This window comes from Melospiza georgiana, chromosome 11 (genome assembly GCF_028018845.1).
Source record: "Melospiza georgiana isolate bMelGeo1 chromosome 11, bMelGeo1.pri, whole genome shotgun sequence".
Classification (NCBI taxonomy): domain Eukaryota; kingdom Metazoa; phylum Chordata; class Aves; order Passeriformes; family Passerellidae; genus Melospiza; species Melospiza georgiana.
Genome location: NC_080440.1, coordinates 679371 through 703787, shown reverse-complemented (window position 1 = coordinate 703787; position 24417 = coordinate 679371). Strand labels below are relative to the sequence as shown.

The window sequence follows — 24417 nt, the reverse complement described above, 5'->3', positions numbered from 1 at the left end:
GTCAAGCAGTACAACCACACAAAACCAGCAGAGACTCGTCAGCGTGGCCGCTGCTGCTGCTGCTGCTCTGTTTCACTGGAGACACTTTGGAAAGTGCTTCTCCTCTATTTTTGTGCCCTGAGATGTGTGGAAAACACAGATAAAACTGCTGAGAATGAGACTAAAGAGCTCGAAAGGGTGAGTGCTCGGGAGTATTCACACCTTAAGTGCATGGTACAAAGGAACACAAAGCTGTACAAAAGGACCAAACCCCCCCAACCAACAGCAAAGGAAAGTCTGGACTCTGTGGAATAGGATAATTTGTTCTGCTTAGCAGCATGATCCCGAGGGGTTGGGGATTGGCACAGGTGGTCAGGCAGGGATGGGGCTGTCAGACCAAACCAGAGCTGCTCCAGCTCAGAGCCAGCCCTGCCACCATCACCAACACGGGCAATGTCACAAACCAGAGCTGCTCCAGCTCAGAACCAGCCCTGCCACCATCACCAACCTGGGCTGTTTCTCCTGGTCCTGCACCCAGGCAGTCCCATGGCACTGCTGCAGGGCTGGGAGAGCTCGCACAACTCCCCTGGGACAGGATGGACCTGCCCAGTGCGGCTCCTGAAACCTGAAATCCATTCAGCTGGGCAATAAAAATGAAGGATTTGTGATATAACAACTGAAACAAGGCTCTGGGGTTCCCAGGGTCACGTTGTTCCAAATGTGCTGCCCAGAAGAGCATCCCAGAGCAGGCAGGAGCCACTCACGCCCAGCAGGACAAGGGGACAAGGTGCTGCCCCTTCTCCCTGGCCCCTCTGCCGAGCCCTTTCCTGTGCCAGATGTCACCCCCCTCCCGGTGGCACTGACCCCCACCCCTGCAAACAGCTGACAAACACCTTCTCATCCAAACACAGCATGGAAACAGCCCGGCCTGACCTCTCTGGGTGCTTGGAAACCCAATGCTGGGCTGGCTGCAGATGGACAGCTCTCTAAAACAATATTTACAGACACGGAGAAGCACTTTCAGCACAAAACTGGCTGATAGTAGCCCTTACCAACACCTCAGCAGCCCCTCACATGACAGAGCCTCAGGCACGTCTGACACTCTGCCCAGCCATCAGCACTGAAACCTGCCCAGTGACAGGGCTGGTTTATCTTTCCATCTCAGTGCCTCCCACCCACAGGGGCACACCAGGCTGCCCAAAGCCCCTGAGAGCCCAGCTGCACTCCTGACTCCTCAGGTGCCTTCACCGTGCAGCCACAGACTGGCAAGAGTTTCTAAATTTCCCCTCTTCCAGCATGAGCCCATTACTCCTTGTCCTGGCACTACACTTCCTGATGACTTATCCAGGAGTACAAATAGTTGGAGTTTGTTCCTTTGGGTGGGTACAAATAATTTTTAATGGCACTTGCCCATAAAAAATGCACAGTCCAGACTATTTCAAGCAGTAAAAGCAGCTCTTTGCCAAAAGCAAGTGCTAATCCTTTATCTGGAGCCATTAAAATACAATTATTAGTCCAAGCAGAACAGCAGAGCTTCAAGCCAGGGCCAGAGTTATCTTTTCTTATCATTGAGCCATGAAGGAAAGAAGCAATAAACATAAAAGTGCACCAATAACTGCTTGTTCTAATGAGTAAAAATAACTCTGGCAGAGCAGGCGCACGGAGCAGAAACTTTCCCCAGAAATACAGAACTGCAAACAACAGTCCAGGGAGGTTAAAACAATCGTGTGCTCTGGCATTTGCAGCTGGAATACCGGGATATTTCCAAGAGCCAGGGGTGGGAGAGGGGCTTAGAGGGGACACCCCCAGAGCGACAAACTGCCACTGGTGAGCACCACGAGGGGCACCTGACAGGGCAGGAGAGAGGGGAGGGCACCCCTGGCAGGGTCTCTGCAGCCCTGAGAAGCCCAGGGATGCTCTGCCCTGGGCACTCCTGATGCCACACAAAGCCACATCCCAGACACCTCTCCCAAGGCCCCTCCTGTGGAACAGGGACAAGCCCTTGCCTGGCAAAGCCCCTCCAGATGAGCAAAGCCCTTGCCTGGCAAAGCCCCTCCTGTGGAACAAAGACAAGCCCTTGCCTGGCAAAACCCCTCCTGGTGAACAGACACAAGCTGCTCCTCGGGCAGCCCTCACTAGATGGTGCTGCGAGACAGCACAACAGCACTGACAGCATCTCCCCCTCCCGCCTGCTTCAGTAGCATCTAAATCCTTCGTCCAGCTCCTGCAGTGTTCCTTAGTCCATTGATCCGAATCGAAAGTGTAGTTAAAAACTCCATGCTGATAAAATATTCAAGGCTGGCATGTTGATTGCAACATCCATTTTTTACCCAAAGCTCCCAGGAGCAGCTCTGTTCTCCAGCCACCTCTTTGAAGCATTTCTTTCACCCACTTTTTTTTTAAAAAGTGCAATTTCACAGAGTTCTACAAAGGATAATGTTTAAACTCCCAGCCCTTACTCTGCACATCTACAAAGAGATTTTCTAGACTCCTGCTCCAGCCCCCACTGCATTTAAGCTGTATAAAATAAAGCCAGGAGTGTTTCCATCTGTCTTCTCCCCTCTGTGTTCCACACCAAGCAGGGAAACCCGGGGAGCAATGGACTCTCAGCAGAGAGCCCCTCGGGCTGCCCAGGAGCCACAGCAAAGCTGGAGCTGCTGGCAGATGTGCAAACACAGCCCTCCCTCCTCCCTGCATCCATCCTCAGAGCACTCACACAGCAGCATTGGGAAAACTGAGTGGAAAATTTCTGGGGTGTTTGATTGCTCAGGTTCAGTGGGGGAAGGATTTGCAGCCAGGATCGTGTCAAACCAGGCACGAGCACACAAAATATTCACGTGTATTTATATTTCTCTGGGAAAAGAATGTTGGAAAACATTGCCCTTTGCTTATAACCATCATGTCCTGAGGACAAATCATTTTGATTTTTCCCAGCAAAGGGCTCCAAATCAGCAATCACAGTGGGGCTTCAGGCTACTCCTCACCACTGGGGACAGGGCTGGTTGAACTCACCATTCCTCGTGCTGGCACCTCCTCAGGAGGGGCAGGACAGTGAGGATGTGACCCTGCACCCCTCAGCTGTGCCCTGCAGGGCCAGGCTGGGCCACTGAACCCAGTGGAGGGACACACTAGCATCTCCCCACGGGACAGGTGAGCTGGGCACAGCCCTCAGGTGATCCAGGCACAGCCCCAGGTTCTCCTTACAGGACAGGTGAGCTGTGCACAGCCTCAGGTTCTCCTTACAGGACAGGTGAGCTGTGCACAGCCCCGGGCTCTCCTTACAGGACAGGTGAGCTGTGCACAGCCTCAGGTTCTCCTTACAGGACAGGTGAGCTGTGCACAGCCCCAGGCTCTCCCCATGGTTCAGGTGATCCGAGCACAGCCCCAGGCTCTCCTTACAGGACGGGTGAGCTGTGCACAGCCCCAGGCTCTCCCCATGGTTCAGGTGATCCAGGCACAGCCCCAGGTTCTCCTTACAGGACGGGTGAGCTGTGCACAGCCCCGGGCTCTCCCCATGGTTCAGGTGATCCAGGCACAGCCCCAGGCTCTCCTTACAGGACAGGTGAGCTGTGCACAGCCCCAGGCTCTCCTTACAGGACAGGTGAGCTGTGCACAGCCTCAGGCTCTCCCCATGGTTCAGGTGAGCTGTGCACAGCCCCAGGCTCTCCTTACAGGACAGGTGAGCTGTGCACAGCCCCAGGCTCTCCCCATGGTTCAGGTGAGCTGTGCACAGCCCCAGGCTCTCCTTACAGGACAGGTGAGCTGTGCACAGCCTCAGGCTCTCCCCATGGTTCAGGTGATCCAGGCACAGCCCCAGGCTCTCCTTACAGGACAGGTGAGCTGTGCACAGCCCCAGGTTCTCCTTACAGGACAGGTGAGCTGTGCGCAGCCCCAGGCTCTCCCCATGGTTCAGGTGATCCAGGCACAGCCCCAGGCTCTCCTTACAGGACAGGTGAGCTGTGCACAGCCCCAGGTTCTCCTTACAGGACAGGTGAGCTGTGCACAGCCCCAGGCTCTCCCCATGGTTCAGGTGATCCGGGCACAGCCCCAGGCTCTCCTCCCCTCCCTGGCTGTTCTCCAGGGCCCCCAGCACTCTTGGCTTCCCTTCAAGGGTGGGAGTTTCCCCTCTCCATATCTAAGAGGTGGGTCTCAAATGATGTAGGATGTCAGTGTTCAAAGTGATGGAGCTTGCTTGCCAAATGCTGTTTCTCATAATAAAAACAAGGGAAAGAATAACATTTGTTCAATCACATGGCTCTGGCAGTGTCTATTTTTCTGGACTGTGGCACTGCTTGCCCTGAAGGCTGAGCAGGTTCCTCATGAAATGCCATTGAGTATTGGGCCATGACTTTAGAGAGCACCAGAAATAGTGTGTGGAAGCAGAAAAGCAGCATTGTTTTTCTTCCACATATGGGATCCAGTTCCAGTGGGGGATTTACACACACAAACATAATCCCTTTTGATTCTGACGTAGCTGGGATCTTGCTGACCCTCTTCTATTTTTCCCCTCCATCTATTATACCATTAACAATTAATTTTCTTATTCCTTTTTTGGCCATCCTTTCCCCTGAGTTCAGGGTGGCTCAGCCAGTTTCCCTGGCAGCCCCCAGGGCCTGTCCCTCCTCTCTGGGTGCAGATGGGGCCATGGGGGCTCTCCAGCCCCAGAGCAAGGGACACATCTCTGTCCCTGCAGCCAGACACGTCCAGCTGTCCCCTCTTGTCCTGGACATGCCCAGGGAGACACAGCTGTGCTGACACTCAGCTCCTGCTTACACCCACCCCGAGCAGCATGCTAGGGCTCTTCCACCCCTCTGCCTGCCCTGGCACCTCAGGGGGCTCAGCCCTGTCACAGCTCAGGCTGGGCCTCGGTGGCATTTCCAGCCCCCATCCCCGTGCTGCAGTGCCATCCCCTGGCACAGTGCCCATCCCAGCACATCCCCAGCCCCCAGCTCAGGCTGCACAGCCCTTCTGCAGGGCTGGAAGGTTCTGGAGAAAGCCCAGGTTCTGGAGAGCCCAGAGCCCTCCTGCCCCTCGATTCCTGCTCACCGTCACCACCAGGCACCCTGCAGCCACACAGACGGGTTTGGCAGAGGCAGAGATCTTTCCAAAAGCTTTAATTTGTGCACCAAGGCTGTCCAGCCACATCTGAGCCTCTGCCATGCCGTGGCTGGAGCAGGGGCCCACTGTGACAGCCACTCCTGATTTACAGAGCACAGTCAGGGCAAGTTATGAATATTAATTCCCTTAGTTCTGCCATAAATAGTCCCAGTGAGCAGTACCCATAAAAATACAAACAGTTCAGTGTTAACTCCTGGAAAGGCCCAGCGCAGACCTGGGACAGGCTCACGGCAGGGCCCAGCCCTGTGGGGTCACTGAGCAGCTTCACCCAGCAGGCCCAGCCCCAGCCCTGGCCCTGCTGTGCCCAAAGGGGACCCAAACCTGTTGGCTTTCCCAGCCCTCAGCACCTTGCCTTGCAGCTAAAGCATTTGATCTCCTGGAACATAGCCTGGCACACAGAGCAGTTCTACCCACCCCGAGACCCCCGGGAGCCAGATTCCATCTCGGGCACACACAGGAGGCAGGGAGGAGGAGCTGTGCCAGGCCTGGGCACAGACAGGTCCTGCCCTGATCCCAGAGAGGCACCCGTGCATGGAGAGCACCCAGAGGGCTGTGCCCACACAGGCAGCCCCCAGAGACAGCGGGGCTGTCACTGTCGCCACCCCAGCCAGGCCCAGGGGCAGCCTCCTGTGCCACTGCCATGGATATTCATTGTGTGAACATGGACAGTCCCAGCTGAACCCCTCAAAGCCTGTCTGCCAGGTAAGGGCAATGGGACAAAACAAACAGTATTTATTCTATTTCTCCCTTTTATCCCACACAGAGCAATCAGTAATTTTACACACTAAATAAGTGTTTATTTTAAATTGAATTTCCCTTCTCCATCTAATAAGCCAGTAGGCACCTTCCACCACTCAGATCTTGGACACTGCTGAAATCACCTGGTTCCTACAACATTACAAATGGGTTTGTGTGCCCTGTTTGCATTAAAACACCACAAATTAGGCCCTGGGTACTGGCCATGCTCCAATGGACACGAGAGCATCCGCATTCCTGCAGAGTTACAGTGCTTCCTCCACAGACTGGATTTATATCCACATCCAAACCAAATAAATCATCAACCACAGCCCCTAAACCAGCTCACTTATCACACCAAGTGTGAATAATGAAATGTCATAATATTTGCCCAAGACACGTGGTTTGTTTGCTTTCAATAAATAAAGTCTAGAAGAGGGAAAAAAAAAAAAAAGCAGAGGTAATGCTTCCTCTTGGTGTTGGTCATTGTTGGGAGTGGGAACGGCCTCTGGATGGGGGGAGCCAAGGCAGAAAGGGGAGAAGAGCCCAGATGGAGCCAAGGCAGTGCCCACTACTCAGCATCCCCAGGGCAGGCTGCACGAGCCAGGCCAGGGCAGCCGGGCACAGCCCCAGGCTCAGCCCAGCCAGGCTCAGCCCCAGACTCAGTTCATCCCACCCAGGGCTCCATGACACCCCCCAACAGAGGGCACACGGCAATCTCTCTCACTGCTGCTGTATTTACTTGATGCTGCAGCCCTGGTTTCCAGCAGCTGGCAGTGTGCCAAGCTGGGATCTCAGGTGCTCACAAACTGGTCAGCTTTGCCTCTGGTTCAAGTACCCCCCTTGGCACAATCAGGCTAATGCTACCCTCAGGGACCCCCAGCCCAGCACCAGTGCCACGGACACAGCCTGGCCTGAGCTCCACAGCTGCTCTTTGGGAAGGAAAGGGGCTCAGCAGCCTCACTGGAGCCTGAGCCCAGCCCAGCACGCAGCTTTGACAGGCAGTGCCACAGGGAAGAGAACCACACAGCTCAGGGAGAGCGGGAGGGGGAACAGCAGCTGAGAGCTCCACATGCAAAGCTCCCGGCTCTAGAAATAGGATCTGTGTTCTGTGCTGGGTTGTTAGGAGACTCATCCTGCTGCAGGGCTTGGAAGGATTGTATTTGCAGGCATTGGGAGCCTCCCGGCTGTGCCACAGCCGAGGAATGTCCAACCCCTCTGTGCATCCCAGCCATAGGGCAGGCAGGGCACACAGGGCACACAGGCTCCCTCCCTCCTGACCTAAACCTGTGCCACAGAGCCCTGCTTGTGCTCATTGCCTCCTCAGTGAGACACTTTTAACCACCTGGTTTCCCCCTACACCAGTGCAGCTGGGTAGGAGCCTTCCTGAGCCATGCTGGGCTCTGGCAGTGCCCTGGGAGTTTCCCTGAGCCATGCTGGGCTCTGGCAGTGCCCTGGGAGTTTCCCTGAGCCTTCCCTGAGCCATGGCTGGGCTCTGGCAGTGCCCTGGCACCCGGGACAGGGAAAGCTTCATTGGACTGCTGCCAGCCTGGATCCAGGAGAAAACAAACACCCCCAGGATGAACCACAGCCAGAGGCAGGCTGGGAGCCCTGCTCTAACCAGCAGCACAACTGGTTAACTCTGATTATCTCAGAATACCCCGCTGGTTATGTCAAGGGATAAATCAAGGCAAGACTGTCTCTTGATAAGGAAAAGCCAAGTGAGGCTATTTTAAAATGAAAATGCAGAGGAATTCAGAGTGCCAGTGAGAGAGAAGAGCTGAGATTAGGAGGTGACACAAACACAAACTGCAAGAGGCCTCTCCAGAGCTGTCCTGCGCCTTCAGCAGAGGAGCAGCAGCAACCCAGGAGCTGCCCAGAGCTGGACTCAGCCAGAGCAGCCCTGGCAGTACCCAGGGCAGGGCTGTGAAGCACCTGCCTTGGCTGGGGCTGCTCAGACCCCACTGCTGGGGACACCCCCAGCACCACCAGCCAGAGGGGAGGCAGCTCCTCAGCACCAGCACAGCTCCATCCCCACACCCAGCAGGACAGACACCTGTCCAGCCTTGGGCACCAGCTTAGCCCAGAGCCAGAAGGTCCTGTGGGAGAGGGAATGGGCTCAGCCCTGCCCCAGGGGCTGCACAACAGGAGAGGCAGCTGCAGATGGGGCCTGGGGCACCCAGGTGCCATCAAACAGCCCTAGGGTGACTCAGGGGGCTCCATCTCCTCTCAGCTCACCTCAGGCACCAACAGCCCCTGGTGTGACCCAGCAGAAAGGTGCCCAGAGCAAAAAGAAGCTCAGAGGTCAGACAAAGACAAAAGGAAGAGCTGTTGATCGTGGGCCATGGGATGAAATGCAGCCTCAAGGGGTGTCACAGCTGGCCTACACTGTGGGGCTTCAGAGAAAATAAAGAACTCAGAAAAAAGAGCAAATAAAGAAGGACTTCCACAAGGAGAGCCCAGACCCTGCCCCATGGGCTCATCCCTGCTGAGAGGCAGCACCACCAGCCCCAGCATGCCACCAGGATCCCCAGCTCTTACAGCGAGACCAGGATGCCGAGATGGGTGGTTGTGTATCACAGGGGCAGGAATCTGATATTCATAGACTTTCTCTCTGCTTTAAAGGGCAAGACTCCTTGTATGGAAACAAACTAGGACAACAGCTTGAATGATAAATCACCCTTCTTCTGTACTTCCTCTCTGAAATTTAATTTTAATTGATATTAAACATGACAGAGCTTCTGCTCAAACTCCTATTTGCCAGCCCTGATTTCCGCTGCCTCTGCAGGGCTGATGCCAACACAACCCTGCCCTCAGCAGCCTCTGTGCCACCAGTCCTGGAGGGCTGAGGGGCCACCCAAGAACAAGAGCCCCATGCCCCTCACAGGGCCAGGGCACTGCCCAAGGCAAGGCTTTCACCCAGGGCTCTGGCACAGATCCAGCCAGGCTGGAGCCCTCAGTGATGCTGACAGGGAGGAGAGCCACACTCCTAATTTCTCCTTCTTTACTATTCCTTCACTGCATTTCTGGTCTGCTCATTTCCACGGGAGCTTTGATCTCAGTGAGCTTTATTTCTGCTTTATTCCTCTCTGCTCAAGAAAAGTAAATCCATTTTGCTGGCTGGGTCCTAGGGGCAGGTTATTTATCTGACTTCTAGCAGGCTTCCAGGCCCCCAGCCCCAGCCCTACAACCTGCCCAGCCCTGACAATGTGCTCCCACGAGCAGGGCTGCCCTGAGAGCACCCAGGAGGCTGCTCAGGCTGGCGGCAGCGCTCGCTGCCTGCTCCTGCAGAGGAAATGTGTCACCAGGATTCTTAATAAATGTTCTGACAACGGAGGGTTTGCATTTCAGTGAAAAACCTCCGATGGCATCCATGTGGGGCAGATCTGTGCAGCAGACGGGGCAGAGCAGCACTGAGCAGCGTCCCCTGCCCTCCCTTGCCCCGTGTGTGTGCCCCTCTGCTCTCACACCGTGTCCGCAGCCTGAAGTACTCGGAAATGCATTTATTTATAGCAGCTACAGTGCAGGACCCTTCCCGTGCCTCTGCCGGCTGCGGGAGGGAAGGAGACATTCGCTACCTGCCGCTGCCCGGGTGTGCGGTGCCGGGACACCGGGGCACACAACCGCTGCCCTGCAGTGCCAGCCATGCCCGGGGCTCTGCAGGGGCACCTCCACACCCAGCACCTGCCTAGGCACCTCCAGCCTCCCCTGGGACCTGCCAGTCCCCTCGCTACCCCATTTTTGTAAAGGGCTTTTTTCACAAAACCATCACTTTTAAACAAATCCTCAGATCAGAAAGGCAGGAGCTCACAGGAGACACTGAGGAGGATTAGCAAAGTACAGCACTGGTTACATAAATATTAACCAAGCAGCCCTGGAGGAGATATTCCAACCACTGTGGTTCTGTGTGTTGGTCTTGCATTTCCTCAAGTTTCCATGGGTGAGAAGGTGGAAGCTGAGGAACCCAGGCTGGCACCACAGGCCTTCTCCTGGGCTCTGAACAGCCCCTGAGGAGCTCTGGCCAGCCCAGGACAGGGTGGCATCTCCAGGGGATATTTGCAGACACAATTCCTGAATCCCCCAGCAGCTTCATTTACAGATTCACAAAGTTCTTTTAGTCTTTTGAGGACTTTTGCCCCAATTTGGGCATTGTTTCTCCCACACAAGGATAAGATCCCAGCAGCACAGCTGGGCTGGGGGCTGCACACCCACCCTGCCCTGGCTCAAAGGCCACCAGCCGCCCACACACATGCCATCCCCCTGAGGTGGCAGCACGGGGGCGGCCCAGAAAAGCCCCTTTAAGGGACACTTCAGGGCGGCCTCGGCAGCCAGCACATTAATTTTAGCCTGGAGCAGTGCCAGGGGCACGGGCAGCTGCTGCGGGCGGGGCAGCGCCTCCTGTCCCTGTCCCTGTCGCTGTCCCCAGCGCTGCCCAGTCCCCCCAGCCATGGCCGAGGAGCACCGCGAGCTGGAGGAGCGGATCATCATCAAGGACCAGCACACCAAGGAGATCGACCTGGTCAACAGAGACCCCAAGCACATCAACGAGGACGTGGTGAAGGTAGGGCCGTGCCCCAGCAGCAGCAATGGGCGTTTGGGGTCACACCTCGGGGCGTGCTGGGCTGCCCTCAGCCCCTGCTCCTGGTCCGTGTGGCCCCAGAGGGCTGTCCCCAGGGCTGTCCCCAGGGCCGGGGAGGTGACAGCCCTGCTGGCCGGGTGCGTGCCTGGCTCCAGTTAATGCCACATTTCCCATCCCTTGAATGGGCTCTCCAGTTTCATTGTGGCTTGAAAATTTATGGAGATCCTTCCTTTGCACCAGCAAGCTGGCAGCCAAAAATAACACAGAAATTAAATATTACCAGTTTAAGGGGATATTGGGAAAAGGCTGCTGGCCTTGGAGGCACCCCAGTGTCAGTGCCTGTTGTTTGAGGTGTGTTGGCATGTTTGTGGAAGATTGCTCTCCCCAGGGCAGCCCAGAGGTGCAGCACCCCCAGCTCCCTCCCTCATTTCTGACCAAGAGGAATTCCCATTCTAACTCTTGGGCGTTCTCTAGACTCCCTTAGAACTGCAAACAAAATTTGTCTCTGTTAGCAAAGATAATTCCAGCCCAAATGAGAACAGGAGGAGGTGAAAGGGTTTTGTTAAAACCATGTTTGTGACTGTCACGGCAGAAGGGACAGAGGGCACAGAGCTGCTCTCACAGGCTTTGTTACAGGCTGTGACCTTGCCAGCACTGCTGAAACACAAACCTCAGTTTGGGCATGAAAGCACCATTACAGCTGCAGCCATGGTGTGGTCAAACGGGATGAGCTGTGACAGTGAGAGCCATTGCTGGGCTCCCTGCTGGCACTGTGAGACCTGCCCTGACAGCTCCTGGCACCTCAGCATCACCTGCAGCATCCGTGCCACTGCCTGCAGTGCATCCCACTGCCCTGGCCTGGGGCTGGAGACATGCCAGGCCAGGGGAGCCCCGTCTGCCACGGCAGCAGGGACCAGCAGAGCCCTCAGCCCACGGCAGGAGGGACCAGCAGAGCCCTCAGCCCACGGCAGGAGGGACCAGCAGGGACCTCAGCCCACGCTTTGGGGTTCCCCAGCCTGGGAGCAGCAGCAGCCACTCCTGGGTGACAGTGCCAGCAGTGTCCCAGCCATGCCAGGGCCCCACCAGCCCCTCCCTGCCTTTCCCACTCCAGACTCTCCAAAGCCTGACGAGGCCGTCCAGGCTCACCCACTCCCGTGGCCATGCTGCTGCTCCAGCACTCAGAGCTCAGCATTCAGAGCTCAGCCCGGCATTCCTCCACCTTAAAATAGCCCGGGAGGGAGGGCAGAGGCAGCCCGGGCAGGGGCACAGCTCACCCTGCTCTGTCCCTGTCCCATCCCAGCGCCAGGGCATGGCAGCAGGAGGGCTCTGAGGCCTGGGCAGCAGGAGCTGCAGTGCCCACAGCAGGAAGGGCTCACCTGGCCCGGGATAAGCATCTGAGCACCACAGAGCAGCAGCCAGAATTTGGGATCAGGTCACAGAAGTGGCACTGCCCACAGAGCCTGTCACAAACCCCTCCAAGCACGGCACCAGAGCAGGGCCTGGCTCACTGGGTGAGGCTCTCCCAGCACAAAGGGTTCCATGGCTCTATAAAGGAACAGTACCTGCACGTGCTGCTCCCCGAGCACCTCCAGCAGGATCCAGACTCAGCCTGAGCCCCCACTGCTCTCCAGGCCCACTCCCAGTGTGATGGCAGCAGAAGGAGCAACGGTGCAGAGCCCCTGCTTTTATATCCCACTGCTCCCTGCATCAGTTGGTCCCTGATGAGCTCGTCAGGCAGCTGGGCACTAACCTGGGCCAGTCCCCAGCACACCTGGGCTTCCTAGAGGCTGCTGATGGCACCTCAGGGCCAGCTCTCAGGGCTGCTTCTCCTCATTGCCAATACTTCTGTCAGCCCCCCCTGCTCACTCCAGGAAATTAAAGATGACACAGAGTGATTTTGTGATCCAAGTGCTTCCAGAAGCAGAATGGATATTGTTATTTAACACGAATGTACAGACACGTCAGCTGCTGGGGGGAGGCCGGGCTGGTTTTCAAGACAAATAGCTCAGCTCATATATTCCCTGGCAGTGAGTTAGACCCCAAGGGGATCTCAAGTGGAGTTTTGGGGAGTGTGTGTCACTCTGAGACACTCCCAGTGCCTGCACAAACGGCGAGGGCGGGGCTGAGCCCCAGCTGCCTTCCCCAGGAGGAACATGGACAGACAGCACTGAGCACTTCATCCTATGGGTATGAATAAATAATCCATAAATCCAGAGGGTGCTGAGTCTTTATTAGCATGAACACCTTCCTGCCGAGTGGGCAGCCCCATCCCTGAATGCTAAAAAAGGGCAGGAATGGGCTCTGGCTGCCTGTGCAGCCAACACTCCCACGCACGGCTCCTGTTCCTGTGTGGCCTCACCTGACTCCCCAGAGCAGGGCCTGGGACAGGGACTGTGCCCCCCGTGCTGGGGCCCCAGGCGGGGGCTGAGCCACCCCTGCTGCCCACAGGCTGTGGCTGGGCAGTGCTGGGAGCCCTGAGTCCTCTCCCAGCTCTGCAGGGCTGGCCCTGCCCAGCCTGCAGGGACCCAGCCCAGCACTGTCCCCAGGCCCCTCCGTTTGGGATCTGCTCTCCCCTCCTGCTCACACCAGGGCCCTTGCTGACCCCCGGACCTCCCGTGTGTCCTCTGCTCTCCCCCAGGTGGATTTTGAGGATGTGATAGCTGAGCCCGTGGGCACCTACAGCTTTGACGGCGTCTGGAAAAGCAGCTACACCACCTTCACTGTCAGCAAGTACTGGTGCTACCGGCTGCTCTCCGCCCTGCTGGGCATCCCCCTGGCCGTCCTCTGGGGCTTCCTCTTCGCCCTCATCTCCTTCTGCCACATCTGGGCCGTGGTGCCCTGCATCAAGAGCTACCTGATCGAGATCCAGTGTGTCAGCCGCATCTACTCACTGTGCATCCACACCTTCTGTGACCCGCTCTTCGAGGCGCTCGCCAAGATCTGCAGCAACGTCCGAGTTGCTGTCCGGAAGGAGACTTAGGTGCTGGCAGCTGCCCCAACACCCTCACACAACCCCCTCTGCGCAGGCTGCCTGCCCTTGGGCACACAGAGTCCAGTGAGGGACCCAGACACGGACACCCCTGTCCAGTGAGGGATCTGCCCAAGGATACCCCTGTCCTGTGAGGAGCCCAGACATGGACACAGCTGTCCAGTGAGGAATCTGAACATTGACACCCCTGTCCTGTGAGGAACCTGCACACGGACACTCCTGTCCAGTGAGGAACCTGCACACGGACACCCCTGTCCAGTGAGGAACCTGCACACGGACACCCCTGTCCAGTGAGGGATCTGCCCAAGGACACTCCTGTCCAGGGAGGGACCCAGACAGGGACACCCCTGTCCAGTGAGGAACCTGCACATGGACACTCCTGTCCAGTGAGGAACCCAGACACGGACACCCCTGTCCAGTGAGGAACCTGCACACGGACACCCCTGTCCAGTGAGGAACCTGCCCAAGGACACCTCTGTCCAGGGAGGGACCCACACAGGGACCCTGTGGCACAGGAACCCGTGGCAGGGCCCCGCAGCAGAGCTGGCTCTCAGGGGTGCTCTCTGCTCATGGAGGCAGGCCAGGCTGCTCCTTACTCCACCCAAAGCCAGAAGGCTCAGGAGGAGGGAGCCCATGGTGGCCCAGGGAGCAGCCCAGGGGTCCCTGTGCCCTGCAGGCCCGTGGTGGCCCAGGGAGGGACAGGGACTCCCTCCTGGAGAACAGCCCTGTCTGTCCGTGTGCTGTCTGTCCTCGGGTGCTGGGCGAGCACTGGGGCTGCAGAGCTGCTGCTGGCCCCCGCCCAAAGCCTGCCTGCCCCTGCATCCCTTGGGGCTGGTGCTGACAGAAACTCCCCCACAGGAGTTATTGTTTGTGACAAACAATTGCTGTGGTGGGAGCTTCTGCATTAAACTGCTGCTCAAAGCTTTTAGGGATACAATAGCTAAACCAAACGCTTTTCATGCCCACTTGCATTTCAGCCAAGCTGTGAGAGCCAGAGCAGGCCATGCATGACATGTTGTGTCTGCTCCCAGAGCGTGAGCTGATCCTGGGCCAGCTGCAAACCCGCCCCTGGCACTCGAGGCTCAATTATGTAATTAATTGTGGAGCACCCTTAAGTGCCGTGGGCAGGGTCCAGGGCAGGACAGCACGGTGGGAGCCAGCCCTGAGCATGGCCAGGGGGGACACAGAGCCTTGGGGAACCCCAACTGAGAGACAAGCTGGGCTCTGAGCAAAGCCTGGCTTGGCTTCTCACGACAATCTCCATGAGATACGCGTTCAGTCAGCTCCAGGCACACGGGGTGTGCATCCCATCCAGGCACAGGGAGTGTGCATCCCATCCAGGCACACGGGGTGTGCATCCCATCCAGGCACAGGGAGTGTGCATCCCACCCAGGCACAGGGAGTGTGCATCCCACCCAGGCACATGGTGTGTGCATCCCACAGGCCAGGGCTGTCCCTGGTGCCCAGTTAGCTCCAGCCACACGAGGTGTGCATCCCACCCAGCCACACAAGGTGTGCATCCCACAGGCCAGGGCTGTCCCTCCACCCTGATGGACAGGGAGAGCAGACAAGGGAGCCTCTGCCAGGACCCTGCTGCTCCAGCCACAGGGAAAGAGGAGCCGGGGTGAGGTGCAGCTCAGAGCTGTTTCCTCCCCTGTACTGTCAATTAACTGCTCGGTCCCTCTTCCACGGAGCTGCACTTTCACTTTGAGGCCCTTGAAGGCTCTTTTGGCTCCAGCCTTAAGTGCTTTGCTGAACCAGGGCCCAGAAGGTCTCCTTGTTCAGAGGCTGCTCTCAATTGTCTCCATGTGTGCCTTCCCCTTGGATTCCAACAAAGACTTGGAGCCAAAGACTCCTCTAGTGCCACGCCAAGGACGAGAAAGAGCCAGGCTTTCTGCTGGAGCTCTTCCAAGGGCTTGGGATTGTGTACTGCTGTTATTCCATAGCAATATGGTACCCAAGCTCCAGCAACATCAGGGCCCAAGGAGGATGGAGTGATTAAAAACAAAAAAAGATATTTAGGTAATTATAGGGAGGTGGGGGAAAGTCTCAAAAAAACCTTCATTTTTTGTGAGAATAAAAATAATTAAAATCAATTCCATAATGGGCTTATACTACTTGTTGTTGCTGTTCTAGTAGTTCGCTGCCTGAACCCGAAAAACCCTGAAATGCTGATGTCCCCCCCACATTGCTCCCTGGGCTGCTATCACCTGGGCACACACTGCTCACCTGTCAGCCCCTCTGTTCCAATTTTGCCCTCCTGGAAAGCTTTTGGCAGAGCATTCGCTGGGGCACTCCCCAGCTGTTGTCACTGTCCACCCTCTGCCGCAGTCTGGGGCCAGTGCAGGAGCTCAGCCACGGCCCCTCTGGGCTGCAGCACCTCCAGGCGTGGGGCACGGCCCTGCCTGACCCCCATTCACCTCCAGAAACTGCAGCCGGGGCTGGAGGGAATTCCCTGGGAGTCCCAGAGCTCCCTCCCTTCTCCGTGCCTCCGTCCCAATTGCATCCACAGCTCCCGTTCCTCCCCGGCTGGGGGATGCAGCTCGGACACCCCTCCGTCCTTGTTTGCTGCAGGAGTGTGTGGCTCTCAAGGAGAAGGAAGGTGAACGTGGGAAGAAAATGCTCCATGGTGTCCTGAGGATTTCAGCCAGTCAGCAAATGTGCTATGCTCACGTGGAGCTCCCACAAAAAAAAAATAAATCAAAGGAATGTCAGGATGGGAAAGGTGCAAATGGACCTGCTGGCCAGAGTGATAAAATAAAGGACACATTTAAATGCATTTTTCATGTTCATTCCCATCATGAAAGGCCAGATTACATCGCTCTTTGAGAGCCCCAGCCATGTCCCGGGCAGTGCCGGTGTCGCAGCCAGCTGTGTGCGGCTGGGGGCAGGTCCCTCTGCACGGCTGGCAGCGGGCACGGCTGGCTGCGGGCACGGCTGGCTGCGGGCACGGCTGGCTGCGGGCTCTCGGTGCTTTCCATCCATCCCCTGCAATCCCTCAGCCCAGCTCCCCCCGCGCCTCCCTCCCGCCTTCCACCAGCCGCAGTCAGAAAACTTTATTTACAGTATTTGTTTACAATAAAAATCCATGCCGTGAGTGCACCCTGTGCCACGGAGCGAGCACAGGCACGGAGCGGTGGGAGGCTTGCTGGAGCTGCGGTGAGCCAGGGCCGAGCCTGGCTGGGAGACACGGCAGGGGCGGCCCTGTGGGAGCCAGGGTCTGCTGGATGCCGCACAGCCCCGAGCAGGAGCTGCTGGGCACACACGGCCAGGGTCAGTGCCCAGAGCCCACACAGCCCCGAGCAGGAGCTGCTGGGCACACACGGCCAGGGTCAGTGCCCAGAGCCCACACAGCCCCGAGCAGGAGCTGCTGGGCACACACGGACAGGGTCAGTGCCATGGAGCCCGCACAGCCCCGAGCAGGAGCTGCTGGGCACTCTCTGCCAGGGTCAGTGCCCGGATCCCAGCCCCGAGCAGGAGCTGCTGGGCACTCTCTGCCAGGGTCAGTGCCCGCATCCCGGCCCCGAGCAGGAGCTGCTGGGCACACACAGACAGGGTCAGTGCCCAGAGCCCGCACAGCCCCGAGCAGGAGCTGCTGGGCACTCTCTGCCAGGGTCTGCTGGATCCCGCACAGCCCCGAGCAGGAGCCGCTGGGCACACACGGCCAGGGTCAGTGCCCGCATCCCGGCCCCAGCCGTGCCCCAGGCTCCTGCCCAGCCTCACTGGGTACAGGGCACAGAGCTGGGCTGGGGACAGCCAGGCCTCTGCGCTGTCCCTTCGAGGCTGGTCCCTGCTGACCCCAGAAATGCCCTTGTCTGTGCCCCAGGCAGGGGGAGCAGGGCTGGCATGCTGCAGGGCTGGCATGGTACAGGCTAGCATGGTTCAGAGCTGCAGGGCAGGCCTGGTGCAGACTGGCATGGTGCAGGGCTGCAGGCCTGGCATGGTGCAGGGCTGCAGGGCTGCAGGCCTGGCATGGTGCAGAGCTGCAGAGCTGCAGGCCTGGCATGGTGCAGAGCTGCAGAGCTGCAGGCCTGGCATGGTGCAGGGCTGCAGGGCTGCAGGGCTGCAGGGCTGCAGGGACGGGGCTGCCTCTGCCCCACAGGCTGCAAGTGAAGCGAGGTTCCTGTGCTGAGAGCACGGAGCGGGATCCTGCTGCGGGCAGAGTGGGACAGTGCCCAGCCACGTACCAGGGGTGACACCACCCATCTCCCTGTGCTTCCATCACACCTGCCCCAGCTGCACCGTGTCCTTTGTCCCTCCTGCTGGCATCCACAAGCCCCTGAAGTCAGGGTCTGGGGCTCAGGAACGGGTTCCTGCTGTCTAATCCCAGGCAGCACTGAAAGCTGGACACAGAACTCCGCACCCACTCCCGTCTCAGTTAAATAAAGCCTCTGTACATGCTTACACCATATATACACCTGTGTACAGACCCCTCTGTCCGGCCCGGCCTCCCCAGGGAAGCACCGGAGCAGAGGCACAAGGTCCGGCTGGCCGCGGCCTCACGTCGTGGGCGGCTGCATGAAGCTCCTCTGGCTCGTGGCCCTGCAGCTGAGGACGAAGGACGAGGAGTTGCTCCTCTTGCTCAGCTCGCAGGCCGGCCGCGACTTCAGGTAGCGCGTGGAGCAGCAGAGGAAGCGGCGCATCAGGTCGTGGAAGAGGTGCCCGGTGTAGAGCATGTAGATCCAGGGGTTGCAGCAGCTGTTGAGGCTGGCCAGGAGCATGGCGATGATGAACGGGGAGGCTGCGAGACACAGGCACGAGAGCTGGCTCAAGGTGTCAGGGTGCGGCCCAGGCACCCCGAGACCCCTCCCCGGCAGGGCTGAGCCTGCAGGGACACAGGGAAAGGAGAGCTCACAGGGACACCCCGGGAAAGGAGAGCCCGCAGGAACAGCACTGAGAGCTGCTGCTGCAGGGGAGGGACTGAGGGGGCGAGTCTCAGTTCCAGCGCCCCGGGGTTCGGTTTGTCTCCCCAGAGCTGCGCTCTCAGACCCTCGCGGTTCAGATTTTCTCCCCAGAGCTGCGCTCTCAGACCCTCGCAGTTCGGATTTTCTGCCCAGAGCTGCGTTTCCCCTCTCGCTCCGGCATTCCCTGGAGCCGCTCAGGAGGCAGAGCTGCCCCGCAGCCCCGGCACAGCCCGCACGCCTCGGGGTGCCCGGAGCGGGGAAGGGAGCGCCAGCCCGGCCCGGGCCGAGCCCTCTGCACGGCGCTCTGCCCGCACCTCTCTCCAGTGATCTTTCTTACCCCGAGTGATGCTCCCCACACAGGGCTGTGCCAGGGAGGACATCCCACAGCAGCGAGCCTGGCATCCCCGGTGGCAGGGGATGGTGGCAGCGCAGTGCCAGGACATCACGTCCTGGCTGCTGCTCTCTGTGCCCAGAGCACAAAGCACCGACTGTCCCAGCTGGGAGCTGGATCAGCACTGTCTGGTGACAAGGGGATGGTGGCGCTGGCATCTGCCATGGCACCAGGACAAGGGGAGACGTGCCCTCCATGAGGTGGAGATGATGGAGCCTTTGTGCTGCTCCCTGTGCTCCAGCTCACCTCCTCAGCCCCTCTGCTCCCAGAGGACGCACCAGCAGCGAGGATGAGCACGGCTGCTTTGGCTGTTCTGGCCCCTTCGTGCCTCTGCAAAAACCCACTGGCAGCTTTCAGACCAGTGAAGAAATGTGACTATAAATGCTACCTTCCAAATTCACCTTTAGCCAATGGATGCGCAATTCCTGCTCTTGTGGTGTCTGCTCCAATTACTTATTATTTAATTTCAAGTATATTCTAAAAAATAGTTAATAATTAATTTCAAGTAACATTAATATTTCAACAATAATTAATTTCGGGTATATGCTAAAAAATAATTTATTGCTAAGGCACAAGACCTGAAATACATCTCAGTGTGTTTCTACCCACTTGAAAATATCCAGCCAGGGCTGACTCAGCTCTTCCTCTCTGCAGGAGGCAAATTGAATTTCAGGAGCTCACTGCAGGGCAGGTCTGGAGGGTGATTGCTCCCCTCCTGGCAGGAGCTCCGGAGACCCCGAGGGGTGCTGACCGTGCCAGTGTGTCCCTCAGGGATGGCCCCTGTCCCCAGGCCCTGCTGGAGGGGTGCAGGGCTGGGAGGGCTCTGCTGCCAACACCCAGCACGGGAGGGATGGGACGAGGGGTGCCCGGCTCCCACCACTGAGTGCAGCACCTGCCCCGAGGGGAAGGGACCCCGAGGGGAAGGCAGAACAGCCGCGGTGCTCCACAGCCCTGCTCGTGCCCTCACAGGTGCGTGAGCCAGCTCTGACCCCGAGCTCAGGGTCCCGCAGGGGCTCCCTGTGATGTGTGTGCAGCAGGAGCCTCCTGTGGGGGACCCAGTGCTTAAACCAGCACCTGGATCATCACCTGTTCCCACCCGCCTCGCAGAGGCTCTGGGGTGTGTGGCCGCCCAAGGGGGATCCCTGCTGCCTGGCCAGTCACCCCCAGAGCAGCTCATGGGGTGCAGTCGTGCCCCCATTGCCGCTGGCACCCTGGGACCCCCTGCCCTCCTTCTGCTCTGCCCACGCAGCTGCGAGGGGAGGAACAGCCGCCTTCCCTTCCCCTGCACCCACCAGGCTGCCTGGGCACGGGGAGGGGATCCCGGATCGGGGCAGGGCTGTGGGAATGCTGCAGGCAAAGCCCCAGTGCTCTGCAGAGAGATCCGACTGTGCTGACCCCCTCGTGCCTCGGGCAGCCAAAAGGAGCAGGAGAGCCTGGAAGGAAGGGCTGGGGGCTCCCAACACCTGAATGCACCCGGGCTTTTCCCCCCGTGCCTCCAGCAAGGGCCCTGGCAGAGCTCCCGCGCTGTGCCGCAGCCTCGGGCTGCCCGGAGACAGGAACAGAGCGAGGGGGAGTGGGCACAGCCCCGAGGGGACGGAGAGCACTCGTGCCTGAAAGCAAAGGGGGAAGGAAAAAAGGGAAAAGGGAAAAGTGCTGCAAGGCCTACGGCGCAGGGTGAGCAAGCGAAAGGTTCCCCGTGAGCCAGAAGGATTGGGATGGACAAATCCTGTCCATCGAGGGCCAGCAAAGCAGCAGAGATTTGGGTGCTGCCGAGGGCTGTGTGCGGGAAGGGAGGGGCAGCCCTCAAGAATGCAGGACTAAAGTACAGCACAAGGAGGGCTGCTTCACCCCAGAGCCCATGCAGGAACTGGAAGTTTTGACCAGCCTGAATCAGGTGGAAAACCCCTGGAGCGCCCAGGGAGGTGCGTGAGCCACATTCCACTTCTCCTGGAATAAATGGAGCAGAGAGAAGCAGGAGAGGCAAAGCCCGGCCGGCTCCCTGGGCAGCCCAGGGGCACACGGGGCTTGCACGGGGCTGTGCCCCGGGATGGGCCCTGCGCTCAGCTGCCCTGCCCTGCGAGCCGCCCAGAGCCAGCAGCGCTCAGCCCGGGCCGCCAGGGAGCAGCTGCTCCTCGGTCTCTGGCACCGCGCGCTCCTGCTGAGCCCGGTCAGCCTGCCCGAGGCGCTCTCATCCCTGGGTGCGCTTTTCTGCCCCTTCTCCCACCTCACAAAGTCGCGAAGAGTTTTTCCTTAAGGTCTCCCCCGTGGTTCTCCCGTCTGGCACAAACCTGCACAGCTCCAGCCGTGTCACACCGGGCAGGGGGACACTTTCTGTTCTATCTGCAACTTCAGGGATGACAGCAGCCAGCCCAATATAAAAAATGGCAAACCCGTGACACCATGTCTTTAGGAAAAGGTTTCGCTCATAAATCAGGGTTTTTCTAGACGAGCCGTGCTCCAGTCAGAGATAAAATAACAGCAGCAGAGTGCCGAGGTGGATGGAGCAGGAGAGGAAGAAGAGGCCAAGAGCAGAAAGAAAAAAGTCAGCGAGGAAGAAGCGATAGAACAAAGGAGAGGAATTCAGGCTGTGCTGCTTTCTCCTGAGCTCCCGCACAGCCCGCAGCATGTCCCAGCACCCAGGGTGGGCAGGGAACCTCCAGGGACCCCAGAGCAGCACCCAGGGACAGGCACAGTGCAGGGACAGGCACAGTGCAGGGACAGGCACCGTGCAGGGACAGCGGCCACGCAGGGACAGGCACCGTGCAGGGACAGGCACCGTGCAGGGACAGCCACCGTGCAGGGACAGCCACAGTGCAGGGACAGGCACCGTGCAGGGACAGGCACCGTGCAGGGACAGCCACAGTGCAGGGACAGGCACCGTGCAGGGACAGTGGCCACCGAGGGACAGCCACCGTGCAGGGACAGTGGCCACGCAGGGACAGCCCCCGCCCTGAGCACTGCCCAGTCCCTGAGCCGCAGTGCCCCGGAGTTTGCCAGGGCTCCAGCAGCCCTTGGCCCGGGAAGCTGCGGCTCAGCCCCTGCTGCCTGCCGGGGTTTCTGTGCTCAGGACTCTCCCCTCTCCCTCCCACCCCCCAGGCCGGCCCGGAGCAGCTTCCCCGGGTGTCCCCAGGGGCTGAGCGGAGCCCCCAGGGCCGGCAGGGCGAGGGACGGGAGCTGTACCTTCCTGCGGGGCGTTGCTGTCCCACACAGACCACATCTGCACGAAGAAGAAGGGAGTCCAGCACACGATGAAGGCCAGCACGATGATAAAGGTCATTTTGACTGTCCGGATCTTGGCTTTCGAGATGAGCCTGGTGCTGCTGACCCTGGCAAACACCACCCCGCCACGGGAGCCTGAGCCCAGACCCACGCTGGGCCCGTGAGCCGTCTTCAGCTTCACGTTCTGCCAGATTTTGAAGCTGATTAAGCCGTAGCAGATGCTCAGCATCAACACAGGGATGATATAGACCATGAGGGTGATCCAGGTAACGTAGGCTTTCGGTCCCCAGGGCTGGATGAAATCTGCCCAACAGTCATAAACCCCGTTCCCCACATCCCTTAGAGAAAATATGTGGATCTGAGGGATGCTGACCAGCAGGCACAGCAGCCAGGTGAGGAGGACAGAGACCCGGTCAGCCCTCCTGTGCAGGGACCTCAGCGGCTGACAGATGGCCAAGCAGCGGTCCAGGGACATCAGCAGCAGCATGTAGGTGGAGGCGAACATTCCCACCACCTGCAGGTACTTGATCAAGCGGCACAGGAAGTCTGGCCCGTAGAACCTGAAGGTGATGTCCCAGATGAGCTGGGGCAGCACCTGGAAGATGGCCACGACCAGGTCAGCGATGCTCAGGTGCTTCATGAAGAAGTACATGCGGGAGTGCTTGTGGCGGGTGGTGTGGATGGCCAGGAGCACGCACAGGTTGCCGGTCAGGGCGAGGAACAGGATGAGGCACAGGACCGTCACCTCCACCTTGGCCATGTCCTCGTTCCTCTTCAGGGGGTCGGCGGTGCTGTTCCTGCCGGCGCTCAGGTTCTCCAGCCGCAGGCTGCCGTTCCCCAGGGAGCTGTTGATGACCCAGGTGCTGCTCCCCGCCAGGTACAGCTTCTCCATGGCCAGCGCCGGCCCGCATCGAGCCTGGGGCAGGGTGAGGCCAGAGAGCGGGCAGAGCTCCTAGCGACGCGTTCCTGTGCGGTAGCCGGCTGTCCCCGCCGCTCTCTCCGCGTCTCCCCGGTTCTCAGCGCTCCGCGGCTGCTCTCCGTGTGCCCCGCTCCGCGTCCCCTGCCGTCCCCTCCCCGCCGCGCCGCTCTCTCTGCCCCCCCGTCCGTGTCCCCGCGTCCCGGCTGGCGGCTCCTCGCCGTCCCCTGGCCGGTCCCTCGGCGTCTCCGCGGGCGGCTGCCCCGCTCCAGCCCCGGCGCAGGGGCCGGCCGAGCGGCGGGGGCGGCGGGCAGGGGCGGGTCCGGCCCGGCCCCTCGGGGCCCGCCCGCGGCCTCTGCCCCGCGCCCGGACCCGCCTCAGCATCTTCCCCGCGCCCTCCGCGCTCCCCGCCGGCGGCGCCGCTTCCCGCAGCCCCTCTCGGGCAGCCCTGGCTCCCCGCAGCCCCCCTCCTCCAGGCAGCCCCTCTCCTCTCGGGCAGCGCCGCTTCCCGGCAGCCGCTTTCGGGAAGCCCCTATCCGTTCGGACAGCCCCGGTACCCCGAGCAGCCCCGGTTCCCCGCAGCCCCTCTCGGGCAGCCCTGGTTCCCCGCAGCCCCTCGCCCCCAGGCAGCTCCTATCCGTTCGGACAGCCCCTCTCCCCCGAGCAGCTCCGGTTCCCCGGACAGCCCCGTTACCCCGGGCAGCCCCGGTTCCCTCAGCCCCTCTCGGGCAGCCCCGGTTCCCCGCAGCCCCTCTCCCCCGGGCAGCCCCGCTCCCCTGGGCAGCCCCGGTTCCCCGCAGCCCCTCGCCCCCGGGCAGCCCCGGTTCCGGCGCGGTGCCGCGAGGGGGAGCGGCGGAGCGGGGCTCCGCTGGCGGGCGGGGGCCATCAGCCCTCAGCCCAAAGCCCCCGGTGCGGCGGCCCCGGGCACGGAGCGGAGGGAGGGAGGGAGCACGGAGCGGGCTCACCCCCAGCTCTGCCCTGCCCTGCCCGAGCTGCCGTCGCAGGACACCGAGGGAAGGTTCCCCCGCAGGTGCCAGCCCGGCCTCGTCCCAGCAGCAGGCTCAGGAGTTGGTCACTCGGCAATGAACACACCCACCAAGAACTTCCCTCTTCTTTTAGGAGGAAGATTTCAGAGTATTATTTCTATAAAATAAAGCAGTACTATGAGTGACACCATTTGTCACCAGCTCACCAGCACAGCTCAAGGGCTGTCCCCATTTTCAGGCTCCCTACAAGGGATCCAGAACATGAAAGTGCAGGTGGGATGCTGAGAAGAACATGGAACCCTCCCAGTCCCCCCTCAGTCCAGCAGCCCTGAAGGCCCCCAGCATCACCACCCTTTGCTCCCCACTTCCAAGTCACATCTCAAACCCTCCTCAGCCCAGCCTTAGGCCCTGAACAAACATCCCTGCAGCTATTTTTAAAGATTTTTGGGAAGTTTTAGCTCCATGCAGGATGAAGAAATGTTACATACTTTGGCACGTTCTTCCCTCTAGGGTTCACGTTCTTCCATCTTCAGGCAATAAAACTGCTGTGGGAATCGCTGCTCACCATGTGCAATGCTTCTTTTTTTACTGTTCTGCTGGT

The 24417-nt window shown here is 59.4% G+C and overlaps 2 protein-coding genes across 2 annotated transcripts; one reads left to right on the top strand and one right to left on the bottom strand.

The window, feature by feature from the left end:
• Nucleotides 1–10279: 10279 nt before the first annotated feature.
• On the top strand, nt 10280–13391 carry CAV3 (caveolin 3). The gene is made up of 2 exons (XM_058032120.1): nt 10280–10393; nt 13050–13391. The coding sequence occupies exons 1-2, from the start codon at nt 10280–10282 to the stop codon at nt 13389–13391; spliced, it is 456 nt and encodes a 151-aa protein (XP_057888103.1).
• Nucleotides 13392–17014: 3623 nt separating this feature from the next.
• Nucleotides 17015–22894, bottom strand: OXTR (oxytocin receptor). The gene is made up of 2 exons (XM_058031998.1): nt 21876–22894; nt 17015–18141 (listed from the first exon to the last, which is right to left on the bottom strand). The coding sequence occupies exons 1-2, from the start codon at nt 22804–22806 to the stop codon at nt 17900–17902; spliced, it is 1173 nt and encodes a 390-aa protein (XP_057887981.1). The 5' UTR covers nt 22807–22894; the 3' UTR covers nt 17015–17899.
• Nucleotides 22895–24417: the final 1523 nt, after the last annotated feature.